The sequence below is a fragment of the Alligator mississippiensis genome, chromosome 2, assembly GCF_030867095.1.
Source record: "Alligator mississippiensis isolate rAllMis1 chromosome 2, rAllMis1, whole genome shotgun sequence".
NCBI classification, from domain to species: Eukaryota; Metazoa; Chordata; order Crocodylia; family Alligatoridae; genus Alligator; species Alligator mississippiensis.
The window spans coordinates 177,249,710-177,262,976 of NC_081825.1; the positions used below are offsets into that span (position 1 = coordinate 177,249,710).

Genomic DNA, 13,267 nt, shown 5'->3' on the forward strand with positions numbered 1-13,267 from the left:
GAGCTATTTAGGAACAGAACTTTTACAGTTGTTCAGGGGTTTGGACCAGATGATGCTTGAGGTCTTTCTAATCCTGTGATTCTGTGTTTTAAGGCACACACAAGGAGTGATGTGATACTGTGTCCAGCCACCTCACTGATTCTCCAGTTGGCATGATAAAGTCAACTGGGCCTTCAGCATGAGTACAGTCAGGGGCTTGTACTTGTGCCTCAGAAGCTACAGTAAGACCTATAAGGCTTATTGTTTCATATTGGCCTTTTTTCAGCAGGCAGAAATACAATTAAATGCCTTTGAAATGAAAGGACCCTGTTAAGAGGCCAGTGAGTGAGCATGATATAAGGAACACCAGATCTAATAGTGAATTGCAGGAGGCTGGAGGGTGAACATCAGACAGGACCTAGGAGCTTTTTGTGTGAATTTCTAGCAATTGGAGAAATACAGCGCGATAAAAAGAAATGGGGCCAAATTGTAAGAGAGGCCAAAGCCGTAGAGACAGGAGATAGCAGTAATTTACATTGGAAAAGGGAACCATAAGAGAAAGATGGGGCTGCTGAGAATATTTCCTGCACTAAGGGGCTATGCCAGTGGGGGAAGAACTGGCACAATGGCGCTGCTCCTTTCTCTCCAGGAAGGTAAGCAGACTGGGTGAATGTGGAGATTGCAGCTAAGATAGCTATTCTCTTCTCAGGAGATCTGACAAGCAGAGCATGTATTACAGCAGCCTGGGGATTGCTTTAGCACACACCAAGTCTAGGAAGAGCCTGGAATTGCCCAGGCCAGCTCCTTATGGGGGAGTGGATGTCCCTAAGGAGTAAGGAAAGGGTTTCCCTGGGTACAAGCAGAAGATTTGGGGCGGGAGTATCCAGGAAGCAATTACTGAGCTCAGGTCCTGTATGTATCTGTAGCCAATCCAGTCTATCCCCACTCTGCGATCACCCTGTGAGATTTCAAAAGAGTTTTTTTTTCTAAAGGGAAAAGCCTCCTCAGCCTACACAGAGCCACCCTGATATCCTGGCCTCCACCCATCTCTGTGCCCTCAGTTAGACAGTTCATACTGCCAAGAAGCAGTGGAGCACCTCCCAGGGGGGCCTCTCTGAGCTTCCCGAGAGCTCCCTTGTGCAGAAAGCATTCCTACCATGAGTCTGAACATTTCTTTTCCTCATAAGAAGAGTCAGCTAAGCAGAGCAGACAGAATCCCAGGCTGGTTCACAAGTAGGGCCACTACCAAGCCCGGCTCTGCTCTAAGGTTGACTGAAAGGGACACTTCTACTTTTCAAGTCTCATTTAAATCACTCTGACACCTCAGGAGACTGACAGAATATGGACCACGTATTTATTTTTTCCAGTACTGGGGTCTTTTTTTCCTGGCACTACTCTCTGCTTAGGTATAGGCATGAGAGCAAGGAGGAGGGTGGAACAGTGGTAACAGCCCTAAAGTGAGTCTCCAGAGACCTGGACTCCATCCACACCTCTGACACAACTTCCTGTATGACCTTAGACCAGTGTTTCTCAACCCATAGTATGCATACCCCTGGGGGTACAAAAGACACAGGCAGGGGGTACGCGGGTGCTGCTTTTTGGTCTTTGCCTGCTCAGGCTGGAAATTCCAGCTGACGCCCCTCCTGCCGTGTCCGGTGTGCTGGGGCTTTCACTCCCCAGTGTCAGTGTGCCAGGGAATAGGGAGGGAGGCCCCACGCAGGCTGTTTTGCCCTGGGCCACAGTGGAAAAAGTGGGATTCGGCTCACAGTGGCAAAACCAGCAGCGTCGCGGTGGGACTTCTGGTTTCGCTTTTGCTGTGTCAATCGGCAGGTGGTACATAAGGTACCAAACGTTGAGAACCACTGCCTTAGACAAATCACTCCATCAGATCATGCAAACAAACTCATGCCTAACTTAATGTACCTTTGCTTAAACTATGAGTTAGGCACGTCATACCCTTAAGGATCTGGGCCCTTATGCTTCTGGGCTGGAACAGGAAGATTTAATCTCTGCCATTCAATTCCTCATCTGTAAAATGGATGCGACAAGTTTTCCTTCTATCCTGGACCTACACTGGCCAAATCTAGAGACTGATTGGACATGAGCAGACCACTGTGCTCCATGTGCTCTGCAGGATTTGAAGTCCAGCCTGTGGGCAGGGACTGTCCTCTACTTAAAGCCCATAGCATCAGTAGTTTAACTAAGGGGGGCGACCAAGGCACCAGCCCGTCACTGACTCCAGGGGGCAGAGGGAAGAGGCAAAAACAGCAGTGGCTGCACTACAGGCCCAGCTACTGCCATACAGGGCACAGAACTGCCCAGTTATGCCTCTACCTGGGATACAGGGGCTCTGATCTCTGCTGGATATCTAAGTTGCAGAACCTTAACATAAGGTGTAGTAATCCCAGCAATGAATAGTGCAGTTCCCTTCAGGATCTCTTCTCTTGCCATGCTTCAGGCCATGAACACTGAAGGGGAAGCTTTATTTGCTTGCTTGCATCAATCCCATTACAGTTTTAAAAAAACCTAACAGTGCAAAGCATTCCAGTGTGCTGAGTTCTGATGTATGTTGTCAGTCATTGTTCTTTTCTTATAAAAGCACAGGCTGTCTCAAGCTGGGCATTTAAGTCCTATTTGATGTGCCCCAATTTTAGTCTGCATTTGCCTCCATATTAGGGTGACTTTGAACATGTTTTTCTAAACAGAGATAATCAATTAAAGCTCTAAGACTACAACATCCCATATTGACCACCTCTCTGTTTGGAATAACCCACCTAAAAAGAACGGGGCAAAACCCTGGTCACTATCTTCTCCCATCACACCCCATGTAGCATGATACAATTGATTGTGATTCTCCATTACCACCTGTAGGTGGCACCAGCAGATTCTCTCCCAGATCAGGTCCCATCATGGTCTCCTTGAGACCTTAGGTTGGGGCCACAAAGGGTTTGTCTCCTTGCATGACCCTTTGTACAGGAAGGGTCCAGCTCTCCTGGTCTCTGGGAATTATTACCACATTTCCTGCATGGGCAGTTCTTTCTCCTAGCTGACCAGCCCCTTACAACTGCCCATCCCAGCAAGGTCATCTAGGGTGCTCTACAGCTTCTGAGCCTGTTGGGTAGCTAAGTCCAAGCAGGATAGGGCATTCCTGGGACACAAGGAGGATTCTGGATATGTGGTGCAAGGTCCTACAGACTGGGAAGGAACGGAGAAGCATTTCCCGATAGGCTCCATCCCTGCCCCCTCTGCATGCATTACTGGTGATATACCCCACTGTCCTGGCAAGGTACATCCCTTTCCTTTCCTCCAACCCTAAAATGGCTGGGCTGAACTAGCTACACCATGAGGGTGACATTCCATCCACCAGCCCAAACCAAGAGAGCTGGTGAGTGGGAAGGGGAAAGTGGAAGCGGTGCTACATCCCCTAGAGCCTAGGATTTGGTTTGTGGGCATGTTAGTCCTCTTCATGCCCAACGCAGAGATGGCAGAAGTCAGGTTCCTGCTCCTGCTCCCGCTCCCGCTGCTGCTGCTTCTCATAACGGCTGGAGATCCAGACAAAGAGCACGCAGGTCACCATCTGGATCCCAGCCAGCAGGAAGAAGTAATAATCCATATGGCAATGGTTAATGTTCCCTGGGAAAGCAAAGGGGTAGCAGTCTCAGCTCCACTTACTGACACTACCCATTCACCTCCAACTCTTTCCTTTGCCATGATCCCAGGCCATGCTCTACTATTACAGTGCCCCTGCTGGCAGCAAGTGGGCATTGCCAACTCTTTGCAAGCACTTCTGCCAAAGGGAACACCTCTCTCTTACACCTTGCAGTCTGGTGGCCCCTGCTGCCAGCACCTTCCCCACCCCCAGAGACCCTTCTCCCTCAACACTGTCAGTGCAGCCCCACTCTAGCCTTGGCATAGAGGCCTCTGCTGATCACGGGTCATATATATATATTCTCCACATTTAGTGTGGAGTGTGGCAGGGACATCTGGGTGACAGTCTGTTATCTGTGTCATGCAGGAGATTAGACAAGAAGGTCCCTTTTGGCCTTCAGCTCTGTGAATCTCCCATCTCATGGCACCCTGAGTAAAAGTCCCCCAGCTGGTTGTGGGTAAGCACCCATGCTCCACACTCAGCACCCATCCTGTTTAGTGCAAGCCCTGTTGGACACACATGGATCTATTTCCACTCTCCATAAGATCCCACTCCTGGTTTAAGCAGGGAGGTGCTTCTCCTTTCTCTTTTGGGGATCCTGGCCATGCACTCACCATAGTCTTCAGGGCAGTGCATCCAACCCTGTGAGGACACTGAGAGGAGAGTCAGGAGCCCAGATCCCAGGAGTGAGCCCACACCAGAAATGAAGAAGAAGAGTCCCATGATGGCTCCTTGCATGGACTTGGGGGCCTCAGAGTAGGCAAATTCCAAGCCTGGTGAGAGAACAGAGGGGGCCCTCAATCATCACAGAGAAGAGCTCATGGACAGCCCTTCTAGCAACCACAGTAGCAGTCAGTGATGTATAACATGGAAAACATATGGCAGAGCCATGCCCTGAGACTGAGGGTAGAACATTGGCCTTGAACCAGCTAGCTTTGGGTTCAGTCTACTGCCAACCAGCTACTATAAAAGCCAAGACATGCCTAGCATCAGGAAGCAGGAGGCTAGTACTTCCCTTACACCAGCCTGGCTCTTGGAGCTGTTCAGAGCATACACTAGCCATTTCCCTTAGCAGCCCCCAGGCTTGCTGCTGTGCCCCTCACCCCTAGCAGGGGCACTGCTCAATCGCCCACCTGGAATGCTGGCAAAGATCTCGCTGACTCCAATGAGCAAGTACTGGGGAATCTGCCACCAGATGGGAAGTGGGGCAGCAAAGTACTCATCCTTCCCAATACGCTGCGAGATGGTCTGGTTGTGGGTCACGTACCACAGTCTCTCTGTTTCCAGGACACCTGCCAGGAAAAAGTAGGAGAATCAATGTAGATCTGTAGGCACACGCACAGGACTCTGTCCTGGCTGAGCATGTACACTCAGGGGATAGTCTTGGATCCCATCTTTTGGGTCAGAAAAAGCATGTAGGCTCCTTTATGGGCTCCTGTCCTACCCCAGGCAGCTCCAGGCCTGGTCATGGCAGTGCTTCAGTCTCCCAGCAGCTACAGTTTCTTAGCTACTTGTGCTGGGCATTACCTGCTGTGATGATGGAGGCGAAGCCGAAGAACATGCCCAAGGCTATCCTCTTAAGCGCCGAGGGCAGTAACTTCCTCCTCATCAGGAACGGGTCAATGACTCGATCCTTCAGTGGGACCAGGGCCAGTAGGACTACCACATTGGCTAACAGAAGCCAGGCATCTGGGAACTGGGGAGAAAGAGATCTGGGTCAGCACAGCACCTGAGCTAACCATCACAGAAGCAGAAACAGGGAACTGAATAGAGGGACTTGGGTCAGGGAGTGTTGTCTTAATGTGATTCCACCACATCTGACTACCCTCCTACCCTTGGACTTCCTGCACTCTCATCCCCCTCCCCACAAGTCCTCATCCCACTTCCCCTCTGGGAAGTACCCTGGGACTCTGGGTCCAAAGGGAAAGCAGAAGAACCTGAGAGAGTTTTCATCCTGCTTCTGGCCAAGTCTATGACCATGGCCAGAGTTGCACACATGCAGACTCTGCTTCTCAGTGTGCTGTCAGGAATAAGTCCTGCTCTGCTTTGGGAGTCACAGTGTCATCCCTTAGGGTGGTCCCCTCAGCAGCAGGTGGCACCACTCAACACTTGCCTTGAGCCTAGCAACATCCCTCCCCTCTCACTCTGCCTAGGGCTTCATCGCCAGGCTGTTGATGTCACCCGCCCCTTTCCCACAGTGGCACTGTGACTCCCCACTGTCTCCCACCCCCCTCACCCTCACTGTACTCCTCACCGTATAGCTGCTGGTAGTGTTGGTAGGAAGAACACTGCCATTGGTCTGGCTGTCCTGGAAGATGTTGGGAACAAAGAGATGCAGGCCCTGCAGGTAGTAGGTTGACTGCATCTGGAACGCAGTGAGAGGACAGCACTAGGTCAATGGATGGAGCCCAGGCATAAAATGACCCTCGCACCACACCCAGTGATGTTATGCAGAGACGCTTTAGTTGGGGTGACACACAGTCCAGATCTCTTCATGCCCCAGCCCATAGTCAGGATGGCACGTGCCCCACGACAGCATTCATTTGTGAAGGCAGCAGTGCCCTGCTTTCCAATCACAAGCAGCCAAGGAGAGAGGGTTGGTTCATGAGCAAAGGGACTCTCTCTTGAAAGGTCCTCACAGGGCCCCGTATCCAAGCCTGGGCCTCCTCACAATCATTAACACCTTTAGCATCATAGTACCCTACACAGATAGCAAAGTGCTGTTATCACAGGTATACAAGTGGGGACACCGAGGCACCATATGAAAAAGGACCCTCATTGTCAATTCACCAGAGGGAGGATTCAGTGGCAGGAGCTGGCTGTTGCTGTCTGCTGCACCAGCAGATCTTTCAGGGCATCCAGGAGCAGATACTGCAAGGACTGAACCTGGGTCATTCAGAAGCCAGCCTCATCCTGAAGAGTAGTACGGGTACAGAATAAGAAGGAGTCCTGAGCTGGGGATGAAGGGCCAAGGTGGGCAGAACCATATAGCTGACCAAGCTCACTGAATTACTATAGAAGGAATGTGTCCAAGCAGAGCCCATACAGAGGTCTCATTCAGAACAGGGGCCCTATTTGTAGGGATATTGGGGCAACTATTCTGCCTTGTTGGGATAGTCACAGTCCAGCCCAGTGTCTCAGCTCCACATGATAGCCTGGTATTATGACCCAGCACAGGCCTCTTTGAGGTCACCAGCTCAGCATTGCCTAGCTTGCTGAGGTGATGTCACAGAAGAGCCACTGTAAGGTTACTGGCTCACCATTACTTAACCTGCAGAAATGGTGTCACGGCACATGCATCTAACTAGAGATCACTCTCTCAGTGCTACATACCTTGCTACAATGATGTCAAGCATAAGCCCCTGTGAAGTCACTGGTACAGTGCTACCTGGCTTCCTGGGAAGATGTCACAGCGTGGCCTCTCTGAAGTCAGTGGTCCGGCACCACTAATCTAAGCAGATACTGTACAAACTTTAGGCAGGCAGAAACATTGCTTATCAGGAGGACTGGCAGTCTGAAGCTTTAATAAAACCCTCTAGGAAACACCTTTCAAGGCTTGATGACCTTTCAGGTGTTGGTCAACGAGATTGGCTGCAGGGGGACCCCCCAACCTGGTCACTGCCTGGTCACTGGGGGGGGGGCACATGCCCCCCCCCCCCAACTAAGTTGGCACCAGTCACCCATGTTTCAATTTCCTTGTTAAACCACTTCCTGGGCTGTTAGAAAAACTGGGAACACTCTCAAAGCCTGACAGCTGAAGCAGCAACAACATCTGCAGAGGGGTGAGTGCTATCAGACAGTGCTTCATGCAGGCTCCTGTCCTGCAGCACCCTACAGCCACTACACATGCTGCTCCCCTCTGCCCAGTTAACCAGAAAGTACCAAGAGGCCTTCAGGTTCCCACTGAACCCCTTCCACAGACTGAGGCTTCCTCCATTAAAGGAAAGGAGGTTGAACTGGGGGACAGACCCTTGAGTGTCTCTACCCGATGTTGACCAGCATGGCACCACCATACCAAGACAAGAGAGAGTTCGGCTTGCTTTCTAGCATGAGGCAGAGGGGATAGAAAATGATGGGGAAGGGTCTGTGGTAGGCGTGGTGACCTCCATAGCTCTGGCTACTTGTGGCCATCTGGATGCTTATCTAATGGCAGCAGGTAAGGTCATCTGGTGGTCTCCACATATCATACAGTTTCCCCTCTGACTCAGGAGATGAATCTTTGCGATGTTCATCCCCCACTGTGTGCACATCATCAGACAGGTTTTGAAAAGACTCGTTAGATGGGTGTGCTAGTCCATGGTATTTTGCATTACAGAGGGCTGTTGGGTTTAATGTTTTTTAGACATTAAGCCCGACCACCTTCTAAGGGCAGAACAAGAGAGATGAGAGGTGGAGGCAAAGATTCTTAGCTCTTTGTAAAGGGTATGGAGACCCACTAATGAAATGTACTCCATGTAGCTGCTATTTATTAATTATTTCTTCTTGTAATTCTTATTATGTGAATGACTATGAATTAAAATACTCAGCAATTGCCAATTATTACTATAAATCATGATTACAGCTTGATGATTGAGTCTCTACTGTGCTGAAAATACCTGGAAAGTTTGAGCAAATTTCCCTGTGTCCTTCTAGATCACTGGTTTACCTTTTTAGCTTCCAAAAATGTTCTTACTTTCACAGAACCCCTATTGAGAATCCCCTGTTGAGAATCCCCAAGCTAGAATTTAAATTCAGAAAAGATATGGAGTGGGCCTTATGGCTAAAAAGGTTGAGAACCACTGATCTAACTGGTGCCAGGTGAATGCAACAGGGGCAGAACCTAACCCTGATATGCCCTGCTCTTTCAACTGTCTGCCCTCTCCCTGCCCTTAGTTCTGGTCCCTTGCCCCCATCAGGTACAGATCATCTGCCCTCACAGCCCCAGAAGCATGGAAGGAGCAAACAGGATGAACTGCACTGAAAACCACAGCTCTGGCCCTATGTCTGCCTGTCCACCTGAAGCAAAGTGCACTGCTGGGAGTATGGCGGTGGGTCTGGTGGCACAGGGGCTTTCAGGAGGAGTAGGAGAGGTCAGCAGTGGCAGCAGCCCCTTGAGAAGCTGCTACAGGCACCACTAGGGTAGCTGGGCAGGTACAGAGCATGGGCAGGCATAGAAAGGAGAACACATACCTCCTTTAACAGGGATTGTGTAGCACAGCACCTTTAAAGGGATCTTGTGGCACCCCAAGGTACTGTGGTACCCCAGGGTACTGTGGTACCCCAGTTGTGAATCACTTTTCCAGGGTCTCTTCTTCACTTTAAGAGCTAACTCAAGAGTTGCCCCCCCAAGCCTGAGTGCTCTTCCCCGACATAGACCCCTCACTTAAGTGGGGTAATGTCTTTCAGTCATGTTGGCAGAAAGGCCAGAGTTTTACCACTGCACTGCTAACACAACTACTGTGCAGTATGAACACTGCTTTGTGCAGCTGGACTGTTGCTAGACCTCCAGTGCCTTTCCACAATTCCTTTAGGTGGCATTGTCTTTCCACATGCCTATTCCCTGCATTTGGACCTACCTGGTTCTAACTGGTTTCAGAGGGGCATGAACTTTTGTAGGCAACAATCTATTTTGTCAGATGCTACAAATGGACAACATAGTAGTAGTACCCAGTAGTCCATTAATAGTATGTGACAAAGTAGGCTGTCATAAAAAAGCGCATGCCTCTCTGAATCTGCTAGTCACCATTAGGCACCACTCTGCCCTGCCTTCTGCCTGACTTCAGATTATCACACCTAACTAACTGTAAGCAGATCCTTTATCCTGCTGCTGTTTGTGGGCTAGGTAGCTCTGCTATTCATTCCTCATACAGTTCAATTCCCACCAAACACACAACACTAACAGAACTAACCCAAATCCTCTGCCCTCCCTGGACATTAGGAGAAGAGCAACTTGCCACTCTGGCTTTTCCCCAGCAAGCAGCTCTCTTCTCTGGGGTTTTACGCTCCCACTGGGACACTCCATCTTTAGCAGAATGCCCCACAGCTGAACATCCTTAACAGGGCTGGGCTGGCTGCCCCTTCTTAAGGAGACAGACCACCCTGTTACACCACCTCTCTGTTTGAACCCTGCATTCGTACATAGTTTACTGTACCAGTGACACCACTTAACCAGCTCCAGAACCAAGCAAGACCCACTGATAACGCTGTCCAGGAGGGTATCTTCCCAATGTGCTGCCAGCTGGTCAGAGGCTAGCACCACAGTCCTGGTGGATCTCTGGTGAGAGGCCAGCATGAACCATGAATTTGGGACCAAGATCTAGAATCTGAGCCTCTATGAGGACATCTCAATGGATGTGACAGCTAACCCCAAGCCCTTCCCTCCAGACCACTTCACAGTTGCACACCCAGTGCCCTTTTTTGCACCAGCCAGCCTAGTGTTGCTCACACACCTGGAAGTAAACCATCCAGTAAGGGATGAAGGTCAGTAGCACCGGCAGGAGCTTCATCATTACTTGGAAGTTGGCAACGTCCTCTTCATAGGAAGAGGCCCCAGGCTGTGGTTTATCCCCAGCAAGAGAACTCGCAGATTTTGCATGTGGCCAGTGGAAGCCCACCCTGGAGAGAAGGGAAAGAACATGATGGCAAGGGGAGGCCTGGAGATGGGTTGACACCGGAGATGTGAGTGTTGGGACACTTCCTGACCTGGTGCAAGTGCCTCTGATCCGGGGGACACGTCTGCAGCAGCTGCTCTGGCAGGCCAGTTGGAGCAAGACAGAGACCTGGCTGCCTGTGGGCGGCTTGGTGACAAAGGTGGGAGAGGCCAGGAGGAAGATGAAGAGAGCAAGGGCCACACAGGAAGCAGGGATGGCATAGCCAATGAGAAAACTGATATTTTGCTGGACAAAGGCCACAACCAGCAAAGAGATCACCGCCCCGATGTTGATGCTCCAGTAGAACCAGTTGAAGAAGCGCCGTGTAGCCTCCCGGCCGCGATCTGTCACCTGCAGGGTAAGCATGACAGGGGAAGGGAAGTAAGCACCACCTCACTACTCGCAGTCAGTGTCCCGTTCCCCACCCATGCCCCAACCCAGACACCCTGGTACCTTGGCCCAGGGCTTACCCCCTGCAGAGGCCAGATCTGAGCAACATATAGGGCTTTTCCCCCCCTCCCTGTCCTCATCCTTTACCCATACCTCCCCCAGCCCAACCCTCATCCACACCTCCCCCATTCTTGATGCCCTTCCCTCCCCCATCCACATAACAAACCTACCTACACCCATCCTTATGACCCAACTCTCCCCCTTCACACCTCTCACACCAATCCCAACCCTCTGCCTCTTTGTCCTTTCCCCAAGAACTTTCCCATCTCTTAGCACCTCCACTGCCTCCACCCATGATGTCCCAGAGTAGTCACAACTTTGTCCCTTGGGTCTATGGGGGAGGGGGCCAAGGGCTCTGCCAGGGGTTAGAGAGATGGGAGGCAGCCCCTCCAAGGGATCCAGATGCTCTTGTTCAGAAGAAGGGAGTAGAATTAACTTCTTACAGGCTGGGAAGAGCCACCACCCAGAGAGGAAAGAACCCTTCTCTCAGTTAGACCCCACTCCTCCTCTAAAGCCAGGGACACAACTGTTAACCACTCCTAGTGGGAGAAGTGACCCTCCTAAAAATGATGTCCATCACACCCTTCCCCCACATCACTTCTTCATAAACTCAGAGTGGCAGAGAGGGGAATTCTTACCCATGGCCTCCTGGGAAGAGAGAAAGAGTCTCCTCCTCCACTGCAGCAAGGGAAAGCCCCCTCCAGTACACATGCATGGGTATAAGCATGCATATTTGTGTGCTCACGTGTGTGTGTGTGTGTGTGTGTGTGTTAGCATGACAACCTAGCAGTAAGCATGTCCTGTATGTGCTTGCACACACCCCCCCCCCCCCCACACATTTGTGGGTTATAGATGTAAACCTGTACTTCTGGGTGTTTGTGCCGGCATTGCATGACTGTGCCTTGTGTGCATGTTTGTGTGTGTATGGCTATGTGTATGCATGGCTGTAATTCATGAGTGTGCATGTGTGCATGTGCATGGCCATGCTTTGTGTGTGTGCACCTGGTTGTGTTTTTAATTGCAAGTGCATGCTGCCTAGGCTAAGCTCTCTGAAGCTGTGATATATGGGGCAGGGATTAGCATCACCCAGCATATCATGCAAGCAGAGCTCTGCTGGCCAGGCGTAGCTGGGATGCTCATCATGCGCAGAAAAGAAAAAGGTGAATCTGTAGTCTAAGGCCTCTTACCTGGTCAGCACCGAAGGGCGTGAGGTTGGCCTTGATGGAGCTGACACCCAGAGCCAGCACCAGGAGGCCAATGTATATTGTGGGTGCACAGTACTGGCTGGGCGTCTGTTGAGGACAATCCCCGCTGTGGTTCTTGCAGGAGGGATTAATGTGGGAGCTCGACATCTCCCCACAGAGTGAGAGGCGCCCATCCTTCATGGCTGTGACAGGCAGCAGGCAGGCGGCCCCCAGGTAGAGCAGGAAACTGAGAATGATGGTCCAGTAGCGACCCAGGTAGACATCGGCCAACCAACCGCCAATGGGTGAGAGCAGGTAGGAGGCACCAAGGAAAAGCAGGGCAGCCCGTGACGCCTGCGAACCCCCCCAGTTGAAGTTGCTGCTGTTGAGGTAGAGGACGAGGTTGGAGACGATGCCGAAGAATGCAGCCCTCTCTAGGATCTCCACCAGCAGCACAGCTGCGCAGGCTGCCTTCCGGCCCTTGAATGCAGACCAGAGACTCCCATCCAGCGATGCCTCCCGCCCCAACAGGGGCTTGAGCTCCCCTTGGCCCCTATCTCGGGCCATGCATCACCCTGCCTCAGCACCACACAGGCCTCCCCTTTTTTCTCTGCTTGTCTGTCTGCCTTCAGGTCCCTGTCTGTCACCCCCCTCCCCTCCCTTCCCTAGCCTCTATGTCTGTCGATGCTTTCCCCTCTCAATTTCGTATCTCTGCTTCCCCTACCTCAGCCACTGGTCTCTCTCTGTCTGTCTGCTTTTCTGTCCTTCAGTCTGCCTGTTTCTCTCTGACTGCTTCTCTTCCTTTCTGGGCGGGCTTTCTCTGATCTCCCCCCCACACCCGACCCCACCCGGTCAGCCCAGCTCCCACTTCCTCTTTTCTTTACTGAATGGAAACATCATATGACTTCAGCCTCCCTGAAATGAAACTCCTAATGCTACAGGGCCCAACACGGATTCATCTCTCCACAGAAGACTTTCCCCTCTTAATCTTTTAAGTTCTCTTCCCAAGACATTCCCTCTCCTCTTTCCTTTCCCAGAGTTTTCCATTTCCCCTCTCCCCATCCTTTTCTTAAGACAACTTCGTCTAAGTAACAATAGCAAAGAAAAGTAATGCTTTGTCATCCATTTTCACCTCTACAAAGAAGGTCAGGATTGTTTTCTCCATTTTACAGAGTGGGGGAACCTGAGGTCCAGAGCAGGGACCAGGAATAGCACCCTGATCTCCCAGGTCCCTTGCCTGTGCTCTGTCCACCAGTACACAGCTTCCCATAAAAGAGGGCCTGCTCGGTGCCAAGTGGGGTGGGCCCATAGAGGGGGTGGAAGTGGCCAGGGGCAGTCTCATGGCCAGATCTCCCACTGTAAACATGAAATGAATA

General features: G+C 51.2%; 1 protein-coding gene across 1 annotated transcript; it reads right to left on the minus strand.

Annotated features, from left to right (window-relative positions):
• Positions 1–1,316: 1,316 nt before the first annotated feature.
• Positions 1,317–12,693, minus strand: SLC15A3 (solute carrier family 15 member 3). Its single transcript, XM_006264602.4, has 8 exons — positions 11,895–12,693; positions 10,310–10,608; positions 10,057–10,222; positions 5,883–5,993; positions 5,156–5,324; positions 4,762–4,920; positions 4,243–4,401; positions 1,317–3,612 (listed from the first exon to the last, which is right to left on the minus strand). The coding sequence occupies exons 1-8, from the start codon at positions 12,456–12,458 to the stop codon at positions 3,434–3,436; spliced, it is 1,806 nt and encodes a 601-aa protein (XP_006264664.2). The 5' UTR covers positions 12,459–12,693; the 3' UTR covers positions 1,317–3,433.
• Between the last annotated feature and the right edge of the window lie 574 nt (positions 12,694–13,267).